The sequence below is a fragment of the Megascapheus bottae genome, chromosome 18 (genome assembly GCF_031878675.1).
Source record: "Megascapheus bottae isolate mThoBot1 chromosome 18, mThoBot2.hap1, whole genome shotgun sequence".
In the NCBI taxonomy this organism is placed as follows: domain Eukaryota; kingdom Metazoa; phylum Chordata; class Mammalia; order Rodentia; family Geomyidae; genus Megascapheus; species Megascapheus bottae.
The window spans coordinates 10,755,887-10,779,531 of NC_143526.1; the positions used below are offsets into that span (position 1 = coordinate 10,755,887).

Here is a 23,645-nt window from a genome sequence, read left to right on the forward strand (position 1 = left end):
TACCATTTCCCAGAAGGGGTGATATACTGGGACCCTTCCCTGGTCACACTATGGGTCACTGTCCCAGGATGAGTGAAGGTCTTCTCTCAACTCTGGTTAGATCCCAAGACAGCCTAGGCCACCAGTGGCCTTCAAGCACTGTTGAGAGCTATTTCTATGAATTGTCATCTTTTGGGCAGGTTTTTAATAGCTGGTAAACAGGGATCTCCTGGCTGGGGGATGAATTCCAGCCACTTATCCAGAGGAAGTAGAGGAGTGAAACCCTTGTAAACCTTTATTATTTGGAATGGAACACAATAGGTTCAGCTTATTCCATGTATTGTACATTCACTGGACAATGAGGGACTCAGGCACCAGGTCCTAAACTACATCTGAGCTTCACGCACAGCTCCAGCTCAGAGGGCAGGTGCTGGAGAGCCCCCTAGCTCCTGCCCCTGGGCCAGATGAGGAGGATGGGCTGTGGCCTGAGATAGCCCAAGAGCCACACAAAAAAAGTGTGGTTCCGGGCCTCCATCTCTGACCTGCCCTGCTAATTTGCAAATGGCTCACAGCAGCAATACATTCACTGGGACACAGAGTTGTGTCCAGAAAAGGGGCTCAGACATAGTTTTATACAGATGTGCTTGACACCTCCAGGGGCAGGCAGCATGGCCATAAGTGTTCTTACAGTGGTGACGCTCAGCTCTGCTCACACCTGGAGATTCTGCAGTCAGAAATACCTTCCCAGGGAGCTCTGAAAGAGAAGTCTTCTTTGTTCTCTTCCTACTTGTGTACCCACTACTACCTACAGATTGGTGGGAAGCAGACGTCTGTGGGACTTTCCAGTCCACACTGAGGATCAGACAAATATGCTCAAGGTCTATTGTCCTGGAGATTGCACTTTTTCTTCTTGGTTCCCCTAGAGCAGCCAGGCAGCATGGGGGAGGTGGAGGTCTGGCCTTGGGGAGGGAACAGCTGGGGCTGGGAGACAAGATCCACATCACAGAGATGCACAAAAAGCAGCCACAATCCTGCAGACAGAGAGGCTGGGGACAGGGGCTGTAGGCCCACCTCAGGGTGTGCCCTCGACCCTGTCTGGCTCATTGCCTACTCAGAGACAAGGCAGGGAGAAAGCCTGGGGCCTCCCAGCTCCTCCCCCTGGGCCAGATGAGGCACAACAGGGCTAGTGTACAGGCCAGGCAGCAAGGGGTCCCACCAGGTCTCAGGCAACTGTAAGAGGTGCCACTGCAGGCTGAGGATGGAGAGTCTTATCCAGCATGGTAGCTCCTCAAGGATGGTATCACATCTAGGATGGAGATGCAAGCCCAGGACCGCTGGCTGGGTGGGAGCTGGGGCTCAGCTGCTATGAGGACAGGCTCTTCTGTCTGTTTAGGGAGTCGATGTAATGAAAAATGGCCCCCAAGGCCCAGCTGGTCTCCACATTGTCAATTTTCCGAGTCAGCTTGAAAAGACAAAGGAAGGGGCACAAAAGATTATCACACACATGAGATGTGAAAGGCCAGGTGGTTCTGTGGATAAAGGTGACCTTGTCAGGAAGCTAGAAGGTTCTCTGGGCTGGGTTGTTTTTTTGTTTTTGTTTTTGTTTTTTTTTTTTTGAAGCCAGGGATTGGGAAGGGAATAAAACCCCTAAATGGGGTTTATAGTCCCTGACATCCAACCCACTAGAGCATCCAAGAGGCAAGTCCTTACCTTCAGCACTTTGTCCCTGGAGAAACCTAACTCCTGAAGCAGTGAGCTTATATAGGTGAGGTCCATACATGCAAAGGGATTGCTCTGCGGCTGGGTCTCCAGGGTCCGACAAACTGGGGGAGAGATGTCTAGTTCTAGATTACTTCCTTCCTTGCAGGGAGGGTGGAGTGCAGATCCTGGTTCTGCCTCTTCCCATTACCCACCCAACTCCTCACTTCTGACTTATTGCCAAGACTGAAACCCAATGTGGGAAGGTAACAGGACTAATGTACTCAGAGGCAGGCTGCAAGTCTGTTCCCACCTCCACTAGGTCAGGATCCCAGTGTACTTTGGACTCTGCACACTCATCCATCTACTTAACAGAATTAGGAACCAAATCCAGGAATTCCAGGGCCAATGTTTGTCACAGGAACTGTGGGATGTTTATCCCCTAAATGTGATGGTTTCTACCCCTCTACCCTCTCAGCATATCACCCCAGCAATCAAGGTACCACTCACCATATTTGGCTGCTATGTCAAAGTCTCCAACTACAAGGCTGCCTCCCTTCTCTGCATCTGTGGGAGGAAATAAAGACACAGTCTGCAGGAGCATCCCAAAGTATGTGATGCTGCTAAGGCCTGAGGCTAGCACCTGGGGCCTAGATCAGGAGCTACACAGCATGGGCTTTTCTTGTAGGATCCTCTCCCCTGCCTCTGAGCATCTATACACACACTCATTGATTGTGGATTGTTTTGGTTTTATAGTGAAGGACTAAATCCAAACCTCATGCAAGAATTTTATCACATAGGGGGAGGGAAATGGGACAAAAACATGAGAAAGGGTAGCAATGTTTGTGAAGTAATGCACCTTCTATCTGGCGAATATCATGTAACCCTTCTATTAATTAAAATAAAAAATATAGAGTCGGGAGTTTGGCCTAGTGGTAGAGTGCTTGCCTAGCATGCATGAAGATCCGGGTTCAATTCCTTGGTACCACATACATAGAAAAAGCTGGAAGTGGTACTGTGACTCAAGCGGTAGAGCACTAGCTTTGAGAAAAAGTTCAAGGACAGTGCTCAAGCCCTGAGTTCAAGCTCCACGACTGGCAAAAAAAATATATATGTTAAAAAAGGAAAAGATTAAATAAAAAAACCCAAGAACTTTATTAGAGTCACACTCAAGCTCTTGGTTGTAGTACCAAGTGTTTCCATGGGACACACAGGATAGGAAGCCTTAGATGATCATCTCACCCCAACCTTGCAATGTCCCTGTAAAGGACATCTGGACCCCAAAACTAAGTAAACATTTAAAGCTAGGAAAAGTTGAAAAATAAAAAGTTGAGAAAGTTGAGAAAATCAATGTTTTCTGGAAGTCCTGGATTCTCTAGGGAAAAAAGAAAAAAGAGTTCTATAACAGAGAAAATCTGCTGAATTTAGAATCAGACTTCTTGAGGCTCTACAGAGGGAGCAGTTCCTGACTTTGAGTTTTTGCTACATCAGCAAATGTCACCATTAAAGACACTCTGAGTTCGAAGCACAGATTGTTCTCTCAGAGCCAAGAATAACTACAGTAAGCAGTCTTAACTGCTCTTCTGAACAGCCCCACACATCCTGAGTTAACCCCAGGTAAGACAGCAGGGCCTGGTAAGAACAGTGACAGTGAGGGATGTAACTGCAAGGCTGTCCTACACTGGAGCTGCCATGTAAGATAATTACCCCAAGCTTGTCTTGAAGACAACCATAGCACAGACAACCAGGGTGAAGGGTCCCACTGAACCAGCCCAGAGGTGGGTCCCCCACAGACTTCTAGTTTATGCTAGTATGTGGTGGGCTTTGGCATGGCAGAGTCCATAGTCCTGGTATAGTCAGGAAAGCACTGATAGGTGTTCCTCACTTATAGCTACGGGGCCTAGGCCATGCTGCCTCAGAAAAGGTCACTGTTTATGTTGACCACTCACACTTGCCTGGCTGTCATCCACACCCATCCACCATAGTGAGTACAGACACTGTGTAGACACAGGAAAGACACTGTACAGACACAGGGAGCTGGAATAGTGATGTCATCTGCTTCTTCTGGGAGGCTTTTATCTAAAGCACTAACTAGTATTGTTACCACTAACTAAAATTGTTATTACAATTTTATGACTTTATTTCATTAAGAAATTTTGGGTCTCTAGACACTTATGTAACTGTGCAACTTTCACTGAGTGTCCACACCATCTGGCCACAGCCAGGCTCAGCAAACTCCAACACCTTGCTCTGTCTTCCCTTCTCCCTGATTGGAGAGGACAAGTCAGAGAGAGACCATGGCTGTGGGCCAGAGCTGAAGGACTCGGGCTAGAACCTGTGGGTTTGAGGAGTGGAACAATGGGAGTTACGTCAGGGTAACTGTTGACTTTGCTAAATGTCTGGAGGAGCTAACATCTACAAAATGGGGCTTAACAGTTCCTGTTCAGATGATAGCCTCTTCATGGCTGCTTCTTTTACTTTAAGGTGACAATTCACTGCCATAGTCCCTCTGTCTAGAGCCCTGCCACACCCAGATCTTACCTATAAGGCCCACGCTGGCTGCAAGGTCATAGTAGTAAGAGAAAGCATAAAAGTCCACATGCTGCACTTCTTGGGTCCTGTGCACTTTATTTTGAAGGATCTCTGATACCCTATGGGCACACAACTCGTGGAGGCTCACTGCGGGAGAAGCACACAGATAGCAACAGTCAGTGACTGAGTTGCTTGGTTTATGCAGTCCCAGTGACTTAAGACACTGATATGGATGGCAGAGTGGAGGGCAGAGTGAGGTAGGACCAAGCCCTCAGACCCAACCCCAAGTCAGAGACTTGCTTGTAGCACATAATACCTGCATCCTTCAGGAGCCAGGGCACTGTCAGTCCAGATCCAAATGCCCAGCGCACCATAGGGGCAGAGAGTGTCCAGCCCTCAGCACTGATGGGGAGGCCATAGCTCACTGACACCAGGAAGTCTCCCACTGGATCCTGTGATGCCGTCCTCACCCAATCTTTTAGTACTGCTCATCATACTTAGCATTTCCAGCCTACACTAAGCTTTACTTTACAGCCAGGTCATCAGTGAGCCTAGATACTCTCTGTCAGAGATTAGGAAAGGGGCCTTGTAGGCTGCTCATAAGCTCACGAAGCTAGATGAAGGACAATGGAAAAACAAAGACACAACTTCTGTGTATGTCCATTGGGTAACTTCAATGAACCACACCTCGACCTGGCTTTAATTTACTTTCCTGTTCTCCTCAATGTTCTTCTTGGGCTATTGAGGCATGCCTTGCCCCACAGAACTCATTTCCTTCCACTGCCCTTCATTAGAAAAGTCCTACTACTTTACTCAATAAACACAGACACTTCCCTAAAGCCTTTGTATGTGCTACTTCTTTGGTTTGGAGATCTGCTCATTAGATGGATCAACTTATCCTTTTTTACAACTTGGCTCAAAGTCTGTCATCCTGATTAACACTATAACCCCTCTTGGCACTCATCTCTGCCTGTTTTATTGTTCTTCAAAGCACTGGCTCCCCTATTCCCACTGCCTGACTCTTTCCACTGGACCCAGCTGCACTGCCTGGTCTTGCACAGAGGATAGCTAAACCAGACTGATCTACCCAGTTACTGAAGGCAGACATGCCTCATGCAGGTAGGAACCAACTTGGGAATACGATTTCAATATTTCTCTTAGAAGAAACCCAAGGGCCCAGAGAAACTAAGACCATCAGAACATTAGGTCCCAGTCATAGGATAACAGGGGCTACATGGTCTGAGCAGGCAGAAGCAGTAAGCCTCCATGTCTGTAAGCACATAAGTGGCCAGGCACAAGGCTTCCAGACCAACAGCCCAGATAAGAGGATTTGTCATGGGGCCTAGGTGCCTTTTAACTGGGGGCTTGACAGGGAGTTGGGGGCTATCTGGAGAGAAGCGTTTGGTGAAAGACTAAGAAAACTTGTGCAGAGACTTGAGGAGGGAGACAGCAAGTTTTGACTCTGACAACGACCTGCACTGCTAAGTCCCAGCAGGGTTCATGCTGCCTGCACTTGCATGGTCAGTGCAAGCTTGTCTGGGCCAGTGGTATTTGGAAAAGGCACAGGGGACAGCAGACTGCCATTTGCACTCACAGGCTCCTGAGGAACAACAAATTCACCGTACCTGCCTTCTGTCCTGAAATTCTGTACGTGACTTCAGCATGCTCCCACTCTCCTTTGAACCCAGGAGACAAACAAGGACTGACCAATTCCTTCCCATCTTTTGCTGAAATAGAGATAAAGATGAGAGAAAGAAGAAAAAAGCTACATACTGCTGTCAGATGGGCTTTGAAGAGCTGGAAGGGAATGCTACAGGCTCTAATAAGGGCAAGGGAACAGCCTGGGGCCGGGCTTTCTGTGGATAACGCAGCTTCACTATGCAGTGGCAGCAATGACTGCTAGAAACAAAACCACAGGACCTCCATAGCTCCTATCTCCACTCATGGGGGCCACAACAACTTTATGAGGGAGTCTGTCATAATCATCTTTACAGATGATTGATAGATTGGTAGCAGGGTCAGGCACAAATATAATGAGGTGCCATTATGTCTGCTTTCATCTGTTTACCCCATAGCACAAATGAAAGGCCCACAACTAGCAAAAGAAGCTGGTGGTTGATGACCAAGGTGATATCACATTGTTACCATGAACAGTCTGCAGTCTGCTTCTCCCTAGGAGAGAGACTTACTCCCTTCTCTGGATTCTGGCTGGGTAATAGGAAATCATGGGAAGTGACTCTCTCCTCAGAGAGCAATCCTTGCAATTTTCCTTCCTTGAAGCTGCCATAGAAGCAGTTTAGGCTACTTTCCTGGGGATGAGACCATGTGGAGGAGAGTACTGTGCACAACTCCAGCATCAGTCACCCCTGCCGCAGCCACATGAGATCTAGGGACCCTAGTAAAATCACAGCCCAGCTGAACACTTTGAATCCTAAGACCTGATTATAAAATAACTGTCAGTTGCTGTTCATTTTTGCATCTCTTTGGTGCTGGGGATATAATAGAGACTCCTGCATGTTAAGAAAGTGCTCTGTCACTAGGTCACACCTTAGCCATTTACCATTATGTCCTGGGGAGGCAACACTGGGTACTGCAGAGGCACGTCCTTTCTGATACTGCACTGAGTGGGAAAGATGGAGTCTAGGCTGAGGCTCTACATTAGTGATCCAGGGCAAAAGGCTGCCAGACCTCGAATTAACCATAGAATACCTATTTCTGGCTCTGTCTGGAGGGCTGCAGGTGTTTCTGAGATGGAAACATGTTTGGCTTAAAATAAAGGAGACAGCACTAGTAGGATACACACAGAACTTGAATGTGAAAATTCTATGTGAACAACCAAGCAAGCCTTTGAAGGGTGCTAGGCCACTGGAGCAAGCAGAAGAAGCCTTGTGCTGAAGAACACACATGGGTCTGTGTGGAGAACATCACAGGCACATGTCTGGACTCCATCAGGAAAAACATGCTGACACCAGCCTCACTGCAGGGCCCTTGCAACGAACTGCAGTGATCTCCTGTAAGTATAGATTTGACCTCCAGGGAATGAAGTCACTTGGGAAGGAGTGAGGTAAATGGGAAGAGGGAGGTCACTGGGGACAGTTGGACTCTGGCCCCTTTGTCTTTCTTTCCATTCCACATATGAAATGCGCAATTTCCTCTGCCACATGGTTTCAACATGACATTCTGCTTTACTAAAGGCCAAAAGGGAACACAGCCAAATGACATGGAATGGAACTCTGAAACCAGGAACCAAAACACTTTTCCTTCTTACAAGTTGTTTATCTCAGGTATGTTGGCATGGTGATAGAAAGCTAACATACAAGTTTTCTCCAATGTAGGTGACAACTGTATCCAGTTATTGGGGTCCCTTAGATCATGTTTCAGAAATGACTTCACTAGTGTCTCTAAAAAAAAAGACAGTGCAGTGGCAAGACACACATCTTCCCCAATAGGGCACCCCTGACAAAATCTAGAGGCCGTCCCTCCCAGACCAACAATAGCCCCATTTAGCTGAGTGGACAAGCGAGGGATAGGAGAGGTGCTTCCCCTTCCCACTGAGGGAGAGGACACAGCCTTGAGCAGTGCATTCCACTCACCAGGTTTCCCCTCCACGCCGCCCAAGATGGCCAGCCGCGCTGACATCAGTCCTAGCCCCAGGTAGCTGTGAAGGTAACACCGGAAAGCTTGGTGCACACATGGACCTGCCTGGTCCCATCATGGATGGGAAAGGCAGGATTCTTGGAGCAAAACAGTATGGCCTCTCTTGCTTCTTTTAGAAGCTTCTTACAACCTTCAGTGCATCCAGCTAAGTGATTCAACACTTGAGGGCTTACTGAGCTCACCAGGGAGCTATGGAAACTGCAGTGAATGAGACAGTGAATAAAGTACAATTGACTGAAGGTGCCACATGGGTGACAAAGTTCCAGTATAGACCCAGGGATCCTCTAAGATTTTGTGAGTCTCCTTTGAAGCAGAACAGAGTGAGCAGAAAAGAAGGATGTGATTTTACTATAAATATACTTTTTAAAGGAGGGAGGAGGAACAGGGAGGAGAGGAGCCAGAAGAACAAGGTTGCTATGGACTCACTGCACAAAGCTTCCGAGATTGTCTATGCTGGGATCTGATCTGGCTGAGAGGCCGGAGTGGGAGGCACACCAGGGGCAGTGCAAGGCCACCAGGGCTGACATTTCAGCCTTCCTTACCCCTGGAAAACCCACCTGTAGGAATAGAGCTTGTAGGTCCTGTTAAACATTTGTAGTGCTGTCAGGTGGCCTGGAGGGGAGGTTTGAAGGGTGCCCTAGGAACATGAGGAATGTAAGGGTTACTGTGTTTCCTGTGGTCCTTTTCAACTGTCCCTTCCTCTTTCAATTTGTTTAGTCCAACAACCTTCAGTGTATCCAGCTAAGTGATTCAACACATGAGGGACATTCATATGGAGTTCATTGAGCTTTTCATGAATAAGCAATGAAAACACATCCAAAGCGTTTCCCCTTTTGAATAACATTTTTATTTATTTTTTAGCAGTACTGGGGATATTGAACTCAGGGCCTCATGCATGTTAGGCAAGCGTTCTATTATTGAACTACATTCTTAAACTTTTTTATTTCATGACAGGTGCTCTAGTTGCCCAGGCCGACCTTGAACTTGAGAGCCTTCTGCCTTAGATTCTCAAGTACTGGGATTGTTAAGAGTGCTTACCTGCATTTTACCCCATGTGACAAATTTGGTCTAAACAGGCAAATAGGATATCCATAAATTTAAGGAAATGGGTGGTAAAGAAAGCTATTTAAGATAGCAGATGGTTTTACTGGGCACCAGTGGCTCATGCCTATAACCCTAGCCACTCAGGGTGCTGAGATCTGAGGATTGTGGTTCAAGGCCAGCCTGGGCACAAAAGTCCATGAGACTCTTATTCCAGTTAACTACCAGGAAACCAGAAGTGGAGTCATGGCTCAAGTGCTAACCCTGAGCTGAAGGACAGCACCAAGGCCCAGAGTTCAAGCCCCATGGCTGACTAAAATAAATAAATAAATAATAAAAAAGCAGGTGGTCTTAACTTCAAGTTTGTGTGTGTGTGTGTGTGTGTGTGTGTGTGTGTGTGTGTGTGTATGTCCTTTAGAACTATTATATTGAAAAGGGATCACTACAGATTTCATAAGACTATGAAAATTTTTGTACCTTTTCTGGAATCCCACAAGGGATAGGAAGCATCCATTTCATATTCTCTGATCCAAAGGTTCTTTTTTCGTTTTGTTTTTTTTTTCCTTTGGCCATTCCTGGGGCTTGAACTCAGGGCCTGAGCATGGTCCTTGGGCTTTCTCAAGGCTAACACTCTACCACTTGAGCCACAGCACCACTTCCAGCCTTTTACACACATATGATACAGAGGAATTGAACCCAGTTTCTGTGCATGCTAGGGAAGCACTCTACCAATAGGCCATACTCCCAGCCCCCAAGGAATCTTGTTACCCCATTACAGAATGAATTTCCTTGTTAGAAGCTTTATCTGTGAGAAAGTTCAGGGGTGGGGAGTGCCTCTATCAGCCAAAGGGCCCGCCCTGAGCAGCTGCAGCTCCCTAGCAGACATGGGTGCCATGCACCTCTGGCTGCCCCTGTGCTGTTCCCTAAGGCAGGCTGGCTCATTACCTCAACCCGAGGAAGGAAGGTGATCTGAGTGGATCCTCCGCCCAAATCCAACATGCCCACACTGCTCCTTCCTGGAGTTTTCAAACTGCCTAGATCAAGGTGAGTAAAGACACAGCACTGTTGTATTAGGAAGTTGCCAAGATTAGTAGGGAGATCAAGAGAGGTCAAAAGCTGGGTCCTTTAGTGGAAAGAAAAACAAGATAGGGAAGTAGCTGCAACTGTTAAAAGAAAATCTCTGCTTACAAATATGCTATGCATCTAAAGGGCAAGATCAGTGACTCTACTGGCTGTCAGATGTGAATAATGACAAGGCAGGATGACACTGACTGCTGGAGAGGGACTGGAGTTGCTGGGAAGGCCTGCCTCACCTCTCAGGAGATAGGAAATTGTTTGATATGCTGACACTGGCTACTGGGCACCCTACTTTGGTCCTGCTGTGCTCCCCAGAGGCATTTAAAGATGGCGATTCCAGACCTCTTAAAGGCTGAATCTTGTCAGGAAATCTTCACATATACACTACACAACTGCCCTGGGAATGATCTATGACATTATCTCCTCGCTGTATGATTTCAACAACAAACATTTCTAATATAAGGTGATTAACATTCACATCACACTGAATATGTGGGGGCCACACTGGTCTCATTCACTACCTCTCTCACAAACAAATGACAGTGCAGGGGCCCTGGTGGATGCTCAGCAGGTATTAGGCAGATTCTGACTATGCTAGAAATGGCTGAGTGGGAAGATTCTCCAAACATATACCTGTGAGCTCGTGACTGTTCACCAAGCCAGATGGATATTCAGCTACCCAGCACCCACAGCCTACCTCTGGATCAACAGCACTAAAAGCCAGGGGTCATAGAAACAAGGCCTCTATGCTCCACAAAGCCCCAACAGGCCTTTTTCTTGGGAACTATGAACAACTAGCCTTTCCCATCAAGTAGACACGCACCTGTTAGGAAATTGACGGTGATCCAGGCTGAGACGCCTACAACAGAAAGGTATAGGTCACTTGAGACTGTCAAGACAACACCCAAGACCATTACCTACTAGTTCCAGATTCAGGAGCCCTACATGGGGAACTCAAACTCTTGGCTTTCAGACCACTCAGAGAAGAACACTGTGCATAAATGAATATAGGGACTTCAAGCAGATTATTCTAGAAGATACCATACTCAAACCTAGAATACTCTCCCACATACCAAGTCTCCCCCTGGTGCTTCATCAGCAGGTTCCTCTTTGGCAAGTTGGCCCTGTGTTACTTCCACCCCACACAAATTCACTCTTAGAATGTTTAAAACATGGCAGCAATTGGAATTCTGTCCAATATCCTTAAAGCCAAATGTATGTTTTTAGAGACTTCACTTGAGCCAGGTTTAAAATGGGTCAAGACAAGAATCTACCTCTCAACACTATCCCCCTAATACTGCTCTAGGATACTTAAATTGTAAATGGAACAATAATGTCAATTATCCTTCAGCCCTGTAGTTGATTAAAGAGGGAGTTCCCAGGCCTGTAATTCCCAACAGCCCTGTATCACTGTGATACAGCAGTGTCCAGTTGCACTGCTGGTCACTCTACCTTCATCCGTTCCATTCATTATGGAGACACAGTCATCTCCTACCAGGAAAGGTGATGCTTTAAACACTTCTTTCACCTGAATATAAAAAGAGACATTTTTTAGTAGAGAATTGTGATGTATACTTGTAAGTAACTCCAGCACTCAGGAGGCAGAGGCAGGAGATCTCAGATTTGTGGCTAGCTTTAACTATCCATCAATCTCAAAACAACTCCCTGCAATAATTACACAATAAAAAAAATCAAAATCAAAAAGAGAAGGAGGGTCTGTGACTTCTAGCTGCATCATGTGTCTAGTAAACAGGAGCCGAACACTGAAGGCTCTGCTGTGTTCTGCAGCAAAGCCTGCATTTTGTTCAAAATGTCTCCAACCTTCTGTGAGGGTCAGCTAGTCTCCTCTGGGTTGGCTGAAGTGCGTTTGCCCCTTGAGACTCTGTCTTAGGTTGGTCTGGAATGGAAAATCTCTGGAGGAATGGTTGGCCTGGGTGGGTTAGGCTGGCTTAGCTTGCCTTGCTTTGGGAAATGATCTGAAGTAAACTACAAAGGGGACTCAAACTTGAAGACCATTTGTATGGCCTGGTAGGCACTATTCAGGGACATATCTAGGCAAAGGTGAGGTGGAGGCTGTGAACAATTAGAAATGTCACACTGTTTTCCAGTAAGCTTCAGGACACAGAAGCTTCAGTGTATCTGTCTATATAAACTTCGCTTGTGTCCTATAGTACTAATCTGAAGGACCACCATCTCACAGCTCAATATTGTAAGAACAGTGGAGAGGTAAGGAGATCCTGCGCTTAGAGCTCTTTCCTAACCTCAGTGGGTAGGAAGATAATTCCAGCCCTAGTGCAAAGTGTTGAGTAGCTGGAGAAGCACATGCTCTGAGAAGCTTTAAGAGTGGGGAAGAGGCTAAAGGACCTTTTGAGCAGGCACATCTGAGCATCAGATCAAGAGCAGGACTTAAGTGCCAAGGTAAGTAAGCAAAGCAAGCTCATGCTAAGCTCCGATGGCCTTCTGACTACATCAAATTCCTCAGTGGTGACTGGCATCAATGGCTCACACCTATAATCCTAGCTACTTTGGAAGTTGATATCTGAAGATCACAGTTTGAAGAAAGCCCATGAAATGGAGTCCCTAAGACTCTTATCTCCAACTAACTACCAAAAAACCAGAGGTGGAGTTGAGGCTCAAATGGAAGAATGCTGACCTTGAGCCAAAAATCTTGAAGATAGCACTCAGGCCCTGAGTTCAAGCCTCAGGACTGGCACATACACACAAAAAATTCTACATGGCAAGATAGGATTCAATAAAGGTACTTATACACCTATGTTCACTGAATCACTATTCACTACAGTCAGGTTATAGAAACAGCCCAGATGCCTTACAACCAACTAACATTATGAAAATGTGCTATAACCAGGCACTGGTGGCTTATGCCTGTAATATTAGCTACTGGGGAGGCTGAGATCTGGGAATTACAGTAGGAAGCCAGCCTGGGCAGGAAAGTCTGTGAGACTCTTATTTCCAGTTGATTAAAAAAAAAGCCAGAAATGGAGCTGTAGCTCAAGTAGTAGAGCACTAACTAGCCTTGTACACAAAAGTGTACAGTGCCCAGGCTCTGAGTTCAAGACCTAGGACCAACACACACACACAAATGGAATTTTTTTTTGTCAGTCGTGGGCTTGAACTCAGGGCCTGAGCACTGTCTGTGGACTTTCTCAAGGTTAGAACTCTACCACTTGAGCCTCAGCACCATTTCTGGCTTTTTTCTATGCATGTGGTACTGAGGAATCGAACCCGGGTCTTCGTGCATGCTAGGCAAGCACTCTACCACTAGGCCAAACTCCCGGCCCCACAAATGGAATTTTATTCATCCATCAACAATAAAATTTTGTCATATGGAGGGAAATGGATAGACCTGGGGGGAAAATCATATTGAATGAAGTAAGTCAGGCTCAGAGAGACAAAGGATGTATATGCATATTATTTCCATACTTTGATTTATCTCATATGTGGATATTAGACCCAAAATAAAATACATATGAGATAATATTCATTGAACTCAATGGAGTTTTCACTGAAAGTAGGTTCGGCAAATATTAGCCTCTAAATCTTTAAATGGTTAAGGTTAGCTTTGATGAATTCTTACATACACACTTATTTTGAGGAGCTGAGAAAGCTGAAAGCACTAGAATATGTGTGTTTCTCTTTTCATAAAAACAGTTCTAAAATGTTTTAAACTCAGCTCTTCTGCTGATTTAGAAAGCAGCAAATATCACCTTCAAAATCCCAAATAGTAAATGTTAGGTGGATGAACTCTTGTATTCATATTTAGTTCATTGTGTTCAGTAATCTGATAGCAAAAGAAACTTGTTGGTTTGTCTTATGAAAGAGCTCACTGAACTCAATGGGGTATTTCACTAGAAGTAGGTTCAGCAAATACTAGCTTCTAAATCTAAAATGGCCATATGCATATATCTATATAATCAGAGTGACTAAAATATGATATACACAGGAGACTGCATGGTATAACCACTTTTTTTTTGCCAGTCCTGGGCTTGGACTCAGGGCATGAGCACTGTCCTTGGGTTTTCTCAAGGCTAGAACTTTACCACTTGAACCACAGCACCACTTCTGGCTTTTTTTTTCCCTATGTATGTGGTACCGAGGAATCGAACCTGGGTCTTCGTGCATGCTAGGCAAGCACTCTACCTCTAGGCCAGACTCCCATCCTGGTAAAACCACACAGTTTAACAGTTAAATTATATCTTGAAGAAGGATGACTCTAGAGTACTTTGACTTACTACACCACTAGTCTCCCAGCCATTACTGAACAGTTTGGACGTTTAAGACTGTTTTCTAGGGTGATGTGTCTTAATAAGAAGAAAAAGCAACTTTGTTTTAAATGCACTATGCTTTTGAAGGAAATTCCCCCACTTAAATATTTTCATAAATATATATAAGCATGTATATCTATATATATCCACTTTTTCACTTCTAGTTTAACATATCTACATATGTGCTCAGTGCATCTTGATCACAGTCATTCCTATAATTCTCCTCCCCATTTAGCCACCTGGGATTCCTAGTTCCATTGATAAACATTTGAGTTGACTATTATGGTTGTGTTCACCCAATGTTCCCCTTTCTATTTGTCTACCTACCTCCTCCTAGTCCCCACTGCCATCTCCCTGGAATAGTGTTTTTAGCTCTTATTCGCCCCTCTCAGAGTGGGATATGCCCAAGCTCACCTTTTGTAGTAACTTCTGAGCCTTTTCTCCTGGTAATAGGCGCAATCCGGCTGTGGCCTTAAGGACCAGAGGGGTAGTCTTCCAGAAGTCAAATGGGATGTCTTGCTTGGCAACATCCAGCAGCTCCTGAATCCCCTGTGTACTCTGTGGATATAGTAAAAACAAAGCATGTCTGTCATGTCTAGCATACAGAGTCATAGTTACCTTGACCCTTCTGGAAGCATAAAATTTTTCTAATTTTCAGTCAACAGGAGATAATGACTTAAATGTTACTGCCAGCATGTTGAGACATGGGCACTAGAACATGGAGAAAGGATCTTAGTGTGCAATGTGGCAAAGTAAGGGCAGGTCAGAAGTTACAAGGTTAAACCTGCCCTTTACAGTAACTTCTGAGCCTTCTGAGGAATGTCTTTGTCATTATTCCTTACTGGGCAACCACATATAAGCTGTGACTCCTTTAGATGTCATGAGAGTCTAGGAGCCAACAAATTCTAGGATATCTTACAGAAAGAATTAAAGTCTTATGAATAATTACATTGTACTTGGCAATATCTTTCCAAAGGGAAAACTCATAATTCTTTCTACCCAATTCTCATTCCATGAATTCATCAGAAGATGCCCTTTCATGTGGGGGTGGTTGTGATGTTCCAGATTGTACTCTGCCATGTTGAAAAAGGAGAAGATGCCAGGTGCAGTGGCACACACATGAAATCCTAGCTGCTCAGAAGGCTGATATCTGAGGGTCACAGTTCAAAGCCAGTCTGGGCACTAAAGCCTGTTAGACTCTTATCTTCAAATAACCACTAGAAAATGGGAAGGTGTGCTGTGGCACCAGTGTTAGGGTGGTAGCCATGAGCTGAAGAGCTCAGGGACAATCTCCAAGTCCAGAGTTTAAGACTCACAACCAACAAAAAAAAAAGGAAGAAAGAAAGAAAAAAAAAAGAAAAAGAAAAAGGAAAAGACAGGTCCTGGAGTTTGGCCTAGTGGAAGAGTGTTTGCCTGGCATGCACAAAGACCCAGGTTTTATTCCTCGGTACCACATACACAAAGCCAGAAGTGGTGCTGTGTCTCAAGAGCTTTGATAAAGCCCAAGAACAGTGCTCAGGCCCTGAGGACTGGCAAGAAAGCAAGCAAGCAAGCAAGCAAGCAAGAAAGAAGACAAGCCAGCTGCTCGTGGATATATATATACTGGCTCATAAAACCTATGTGAAAAGGCAGGGGCATGGTTCTGGAAACAAACTGGAGGTAGAGTGATATTCTCACTGTTGTCCTCGATAGCTTGGACATTTGACTCATTAAATGTACCTTACTTACCTACAAGCAAGATTTCAAAATTTTTCAGTTTATTTTTAATGATATTTAGTTTATTTGGGTTTAGATTATAGCTACTTTTTTTTCCTGGTAGTAGGGTGTGAACTTAGGACCTTGCACTTGCCAGGCAGGCACTATACCACTTGAGCCATTTATCCGGCCCTTCTGGATACTCTTCCATTTTTTTGCCCATCTTGGGGTTTCAAATTTAGGGTCTTCTGCTGTTGCTTAGCTTGTTACTCATGGCTGGAGCTCTAACATTTGAGCTGTGCCTCCAATCTCGTACTTTTGCTAGTTACTTGGTGATAAGAGTCTAAGGAACTTTACTGCCTAGGCTGGCTTCAAATGAGATCCTCAGATCTCAGCTTCTTAAATAGCTAGGATTACAGGAGTGAGTTGTGTATGCTCCTTGCCCTGAATTTTTTTTCATATCCAAGATAGAAAAAAACAAAACTTGCAAGACATTGCTTAAAGCCATGACACATTTGTGGGCAGTATGGTTTAACTCATGATTTAATGCTGGACTTGGATGATGGATGTAGATTAAGAGTATAGCTCACTCACTTGCTTAGAATGTGAGTGGCCCTTTGGGGTTTAGATGATTGGATCAAGAAGATGTGGTACTTATATACAATGGAATTCTATGCTGCCATCAGAAAGAATGACATCACCCTATTTGTAAGGAAATGGAAAAACTTGGAAAAAATCATATTAAGTGAAGTAAGCCAGACCCAAAGGAACATAGGCTCAATGGTTTCCCTCATTTGTGATAATTAGTACAAACCTAGGACTCTCCTAGCAGAGGATGACAATAGCTCAAAACCTAGGTACATAAGGTCATATAGGATGAGACTGAATGAGAGGATTTCTAGGATATGGAAAGAAGAGGCTTATCTCGTATAACTGTTGTTCTTAATGTACTATGTTACTCTCTTCTCTTTTGCTGCTCTTTGGTTAATCTCATATTATTACTGGATCTGACTTTGTTAGCTGGTATATTGTTTTTTTTTTCTATTTTTTTATTGTAATTAGTAAAAGGGTTACATGATATTTGCCAGATAGAAGGTGCATTAATTCACATACATTGATACCCTTTCACATGTCTTGGTACCCGTTTCCCTCCCCCCCCACACCCCCCACCCATCTTGGTTTTCCCCCCTTCCCTATCAAATTTCAAATATCCAAATACAAATAAATTCAATATATCAGATAACAAAGTGAGATACTATACCAATATGAGATAACCAAGGGACAGCAAAGGAGATGAGAGACAACATAGTACATTAAGGACAACAATCATTCATTATATGGCTTTTGTTTCAATATCCTGGAGGTCCTTTCAATTTAGCTGGTATATTGTATATATCTTTGTTTATTTGAAATAGGAAAGGGAAGGTAGGAAAACAAGATGATTGGGAGGGGGTGGAGGAGAGAAATGAGGACAAAGACATGAGAAGGGTTATCAATGTATGAGAAGTAGTGCACCTATTATCTGGTGAATGTAGCTGTAACCCCTCTATACATTACCCCCACAATAAAAAATTTTAAAAAAAAGAAGAAAGAAAATCATCAATCATCATTATCAACAACAACAACAGCAAAAGAGTGCTTGCCAGGCATGCATGGAGACTCAGGCTTGATTCCTTGGTACCACATATATAGAAAAAGCCAGAAGTGGTACTGTGGCTCAAGTGGTAGAGCTCTAGCCTTGAGAAAGCCCAAGGACAGTGCTCAGGCTCTGAGTTTAAGCCCCAGGACTGGCAAAAAATCATGAGACAGTAACTCAAATGGTACTGGCAGGTATATGGACACAGGAACCAGGAAAGATCTTCCTTAGAACCATTAGGGAATTCACAACTCTTGTAAGCAGCCAGTTTTGATGGTGCCTTGGGAGAAAACCAGGTGTCCTACATTAGTGCAGTGGTAAGCATTAGAGGCTTTAGAAGAAGTAAATACACAACTAATATACCAAATCATTGATGACAGTTTAATGAAATCTTTTTTGTACGCATTTGATTTTGTGGACACGCACACATACAATAAAACCGATGCTGGTCCTCCAGAGGCAAGGCAGATACTCTACTACTGAGCAACACCTCCTGGCCTAACATAAAAGTTTGAAACTTTAAATTTTGTCTCAGTGAATATGTATTATCTTCAATAGAAAGAATTACCATAAAAATTAAAAGAGATGAGAGTGTAGCCAAGTGGCAGGGCATTTACTTTCATCAAGAGGCCTTTGGTTAAATCCCTAATGCCAAAAAAAAAAAGGTAGTATAGAAAACTTGCAATAGTATACAGTTTTTAACTAAACTTCCAAACAATCCTTTTTTTTTTTTTTTTACATTTACAGCATCTGAATTTCTGAACTGTACCAAGACTGCAGGATCCTATGTTGGGCCAGCACGCTAGTAGGTGGGTCTGGGATGCCTGAAGCTCTCCTGCATAGTCCTCTCCACTTGTTCTTGGTGGCATGGAAGGGCCCAGGGAGCACTGGAAAAGATTTCTTCTCTTGAGATAGCCCACCAAAGTCACAAGTCTATACTATCAGAGGACACAAAAGTGTGTGCGTGTAGACCCAATGCACGTTTACCTTTTCAACGTCGTCAGCATAAGCAGAAAGACCGGGCTTCAGTGCTTTGAAGGTCTCGTGGGTCAAGGTGGGAGTTTCTAAGGGGAAATATTTTTTAAGGCACAACTGTAATACATATATGAAGTAAGAATATATACATCTGAGATTAACTAAACAGATGTCTGGCTACATAGACTAATTCCTTAGTATGTTTCTGTTGAAATTCTGACTCTTTTAGTTTACTTAACCAAGCCCAATATGATACCTAATGTTTGGGTAAGAATTTTGATTTATCTAAAAAATCAGTTTTGGGCTGGAGTGTGGCTCAGTAGCATAGGACTTGCCTAACATATGTATGAACCTCTGGCTTTGATCTCCAGTCTCTCTCTCTCTTCCTCCCTTCCTCTCCCTCCCCCCCACATATCACACAACATCATTGTTATCATAAATATAAAAGAAAAAACCCAATTTTATTAAAGATAATTTCCAAATAGTTGTTAAAATTATATATTGCCAGGTTCTGGTGGCTCATGCCTATAATCCTAAAATCTGAGGATCATGGTTTGAAGCTGCCCAAGCAGGAAAGTTTGCTCAAGAGACTTTTATCTCCAATTAACCATCAAGAAGCCAGAAACAGAGCTGTGGCTCAGCTGGTAGAGCACTAGCCTTGAGCAAAAAAAATCTCAGGGACTGTGCTTACAGCCTGTGATTAGGCCCCAGGACTGGTTTAAAAAAAACAACAACAAACTTCCTTATTTCTGGGTTAGCTAAATTATAGAACTGTACAGATCTGGAGTTTTTCTTGATCCATAGCCTCCTTATCTATAATATTTTTAATTAAAAATTTTTTGGAAGTGGTGCTGTAGGTTGAGGGTAGGGCAGTAGCCTTAAGCTGAAGAGCTCAGGGACAACATCCAGGCCCAGAGTGCAAGCCCCGTGACCAACAAAACAAAGTCAAAGTTTAAGAGCTAGAAGTATAGCTCAGTATAAGTGTGTTTGATTTATATGGAAAAAGTCTAATATATATATACATATATATATACGTTTATATATATATCTATATACCTATATACGTATATATAGGTATATATATATATATATATATTTTGTCTTGTGGCTTTTACATCTTAGGAGAACACTCTGATAACAAGGTGAGCCCAAGCCAGGGATTCTAGGGATTTTTCACTTTGAAGTGAAAAGATCCTAAGACCTTGCATGAGAGAGGGAGAAGGCAGTCCCGAAGTCTGAGACCAAAGAAGCTCAGTCAGGCCAGAGTACCTCCAGGTGGCTGGGTAAACTGGAAGACATGTATGCGGGTGCCGGTGCTTCCAGCATCAAACATGATCCCGTAGAAGACTTCATGACTCTGTGCAGCTGAAATGGAGGAGCTATGGGCCTGCTGGCCCCACCGGGCCCCTGAGGCTGCTGCAGCAATAGTGAAGAAGGCTTGGGCAGCAGAGGCCCTGTGCCACCTGATGTAGGCGACATAGATGAACAGGCCCACACACAGTCCTAGTGGATATGCCACTTTTGTCATCCGCAGGGTCCCATGGTTCGATATTTTTCTCATTTCTTAGTCTGTCAAGGATTGTGCAGCCGCTGCTGTCTAGAAGAAAGGAGGGATAGGGAAAGCACATTATTAGGCTACAAGACTTCAGTATGTATTAGAAGTTAGCTTTGAGCCACAGCTCTACTTCTGGTTTTTCTGATGGTTATTTGGAGAAAAGAGTGTCAAGGACTTTTCCTGCCTAGGCTGGCTGCAAACCTCGATCCTCAGATCTCAGCCTCTTGACTAGTTAGGCTTACAGGCCACCAGCACCCAGCTGTGGCTTTTTTTAACTGCCTAATTTTCAATGAAAAAAAATCACAAAGCTTACAAAGAAATGAAAACATATTACTCACCAAAGGTAGATGAGAGAGGAGCAGAATATATCCCTGAAGACAAAGTTTAAAACAAGCATTTAAGCATGTTGAAGAGCTAAAGGGAAATTCTAAGAATTGAAAGAAATCAGGAAAAGATATATGAGAAATAGAAATAGCAGCTTGCACTGGTGGCTCACACCTGTAATCTTAGCTACTTAGGAGGCCAACATCTGAGGATTGAAGTTCGAAGCCAGCTGGGACAGGAAAAGTTCATGTGAATCTAATCTCCGATTACCCACAAAATGACAGAAGTAGATCTGTGGCTCAAGTGGCAGACAATGCCAAACAAAGGGCTCAGGTACAGTGCCCAGGACCTGAGTTCAAACCCCAGTACCAACACACACATACACACACACACAATATCAACAAAGAAAAATTGTAAGAAGGAATAAAATAGAAATTGTTGAACTGCTGGGCGCGGTGACTCATGCTTATAATCCTAGCTACTTAGGAGGCTGAAATCTAAGGATCAAGGTTCAAAGCCAGCCCAGGCACTAAAGAAGGTAAGACTCTTATCTCTAGTTAACCACTAGAAAACTGGAAGTGTCACTGTGGCTCAAGGATTAGGGCGGTAGCCTTGAGCTGAAGACTACAAGGACAATGCCCAGGCCCAGGGGTAGAGTGGTAGCCTTAAGCTGAAGAGCTCAGGAACAACGCCCAGGCCCAGAGTTTGAGCCCTATGACTGACCAAAAAAAAAAAAAAAAAAAAAAAAGGGCAATGAAAACTTGACTAGAAGGATTAATTAGATAGTATATTTGAATAGGCAGAACCATCAGCAGACTTGAAATAGAACATCTGAAGTTACTGAAAAAAGAATGAGGTAAATAGAGCATAAGGGACTTCTAAGACATCAACGACCAATATATACTTAATTATTGAGTCCAAGAGGAAGAGAAAGAACAGGGAAATAGATTAGCTTCAGCAGGTAGCTGAAATTTCCCAAGTTTGAGAAATGCATGCACATAACCATCTAAAAAGTTCAAGGAACAGCATTCCTAAGCCCAAACATAGGCATTAGGACACAATCTAATTGAAGAACCAAGAGACAAGGTTAAAATACTAAGATCAGAAAGAGAAAAACGACTCATTATGTACAAAAATTAGGAACAAAGAATCCTTAAGATTATCAGCCAATTTCTCAGTAGAAACTTTGGTGTCTGGAAGGCAGTTGAATCATGCATTCAAATTACTGAAAGGAAATCTTGTCAGCACAGCAGCATGTGGGAGAGTGAGGTAGGACTGAGATTTCTAAGCCAGCCTGGGACACACAGGATACCCTGGCTCAAACCAAAGTCAAAGCCAAAACCAGAAAGAAAACAACAACATCAATAAGCCAATGATAACATAAAATCTTCCTGCCAACAGAGATTTCTATGTTCAGCAGACCTGTCCTTCAAAAACCAGGGAGAGCCAGCTGTAGGTGGTTCACACCTGTAACCTAGTTATTCAGGAGACTATGACCTGGAAGATCAAGGTTAAAAGCCACTCTGAGCAGAACAGGCTGCGAGACCCCAGCAAAATGCCAGGCTGTGGTGTATATGGTGGGGTGTGACTGAAGTAGTGGAATGCTAACTGTGCGCAAGAAATCTGGAGATTCTGGGGCCGGGAGTTTGGCCTAGTGGTTAAAGTGCTTGCCTAGCATGCACAAAGGCCTGGGTTCGATTCCTCGGCACCACATACATAGAAAAAAGCCGGAAGTGGCGCTGAGGCTTAAGTGGTAGAGCTCTAGCCTTGAGAAAGTCCAAGGACAGTGCTCAGTCCCTGAGCTCAAGCCCAGGACTGGCAAAAAAAAAAAAAAAAGCTGGAGATTCTGAGTTTAAGCCCCAGTACTGGCAACAATAAAACAAGGCAAAACAAGCAAACAAAAAATGAGTTAGAAATTAAGACATTATCAGATAAATAAAAGCTCAGAAATTCATTATCACTAATCTTATCCACCAAATATGCCAAAGTCCTTCAGGTTGTAGTGAATGGGTAATAGGTAGTAATTGAAAACTGTAAGAGACTATAAAGACCTTCAGCAAAAGTAAACAATTAGATAACAGAAAACTGCAGCATTATTATAAATTAAAGTCTTTAACTCAAGTTTGTTTTGGTGCTGGAATTGGACCTTGAGTCTAGTTCATGCTATGTTATGTTCTACCCCTGAGCTCTATTCCTAGCCTATAATTTTACCTTTAATATTCTTCATGATTTAAAGAGAAAAATATATAACTTTATAAATATGTTAACAATTCATAAAGATGAAATGTGTGATATAAGTAAATGTAAGTGGGAACAGGTAGGACTGTAAAGGAGAGGATGCTATATGTGAAGTTAGGTTGGAACCAACTTAAAACTGTGTTACAACTAGGACGAAAAATATGCAATTCCTACAGAAACCACAAAGAGGCTACGTATCAAGTATATACAAATAAGAAATTAGGATTGTCTCTATAAAGTCAACTAAATCCACAGGAAGGCATCAATAGAGGAAATGAGCGAAAAGCTGTAAGACACATAGAAAATAACAACAAAATGACAGAATAAATATTTTCTTCTCAGGAATTACCATAAGTGTAAATGTGTTAATCACCTCAATCAGAAGACAGCAGTAAACAGAATGGGTTCAAAAACACAGGACCCAACTATTTGCTAATCTACAACAGACTCAGTTTAGATCTAAGAACACATACAGGCTGAAAGTATAAAATGGAAAGTATTTCATATAAATAGTAACCAAAAAGGAGCAAAGTACTATCAGGCAAAAGAGAGTTTAAGTCAAAAATTGTCATATGAGCCAAAAGACATAGTATGATAGAACAGTCCCAGAAGGAGGGTAAATACAGTAGAGAATCGAAAAATAATTAAGAAAATCAATGATAAAAATCCTCATATATATGTAAACATATATGTATATAAATATGTGTGTATTTATATAGGCCAGGAAGATAAAAAATTATAAACATATGTAACATTCAGAATTCCTAAATATCTGAATAAACATTAACAGAACTGAAAAAAAAAACCAGTAAAAGATTTCAATATCCTTTTTGGTTTTCTGTAATTGGGCTAGAACTCAAGAGTCTGTAATCTCAGTTTCTTGGTCTGCTTTTCCATTCACAGCTGAGTCATGTCTCCTTGCTTGTTGCCTCCTGAGTAGCTAGGATTATACACA

The 23,645-nt window shown here is 43.4% G+C and overlaps 1 protein-coding gene across 3 annotated transcripts in view; it reads right to left on the minus strand.

Moving 5' to 3' along the window:
- Positions 1–269: 269 nt before the first annotated feature.
- The window catches only part of Entpd6 (ectonucleoside triphosphate diphosphohydrolase 6), a 31,651-nt gene continuing 8,275 nt past the window's right edge, over positions 270–23,645 (minus strand). The window contains exons 2-14 of one of the 3 annotated variants that reach the window (XM_090351901.1): positions 19,843–20,170; positions 18,586–18,662; positions 14,682–14,825; positions 11,437–11,512; positions 10,808–10,843; positions 9,853–9,941; positions 8,424–8,503; positions 7,803–7,867; positions 5,835–5,936; positions 4,219–4,356; positions 2,188–2,244; positions 1,690–1,802; positions 270–1,441 (exon numbers count right to left, since the gene is read on the minus strand). In XM_090351901.1, coding sequence (XP_090208027.1) covers positions 1,343–1,441; positions 1,690–1,802; positions 2,188–2,244; positions 4,219–4,356; positions 5,835–5,936; positions 7,803–7,867; positions 8,424–8,503; positions 9,853–9,941; positions 10,808–10,843; positions 11,437–11,512; positions 14,682–14,825; positions 18,586–18,662; positions 19,843–20,134 — 1,368 coding nt within the window. In that variant the 5' untranslated portion in view covers positions 20,135–20,170 and the 3' untranslated portion in view covers positions 270–1,342. The remainder of the gene's footprint in view (positions 1,442–1,689; positions 1,803–2,187; positions 2,245–4,218; positions 4,357–5,834; positions 5,937–7,802; positions 7,868–8,423; positions 8,504–9,852; positions 9,942–10,807; positions 10,844–11,436; positions 11,513–14,681; positions 14,826–18,585; positions 18,663–19,842; positions 20,171–23,645) is intronic. The other 2 variants (XM_090351902.1, XM_090351903.1) reach the window with 2 other exon arrangements.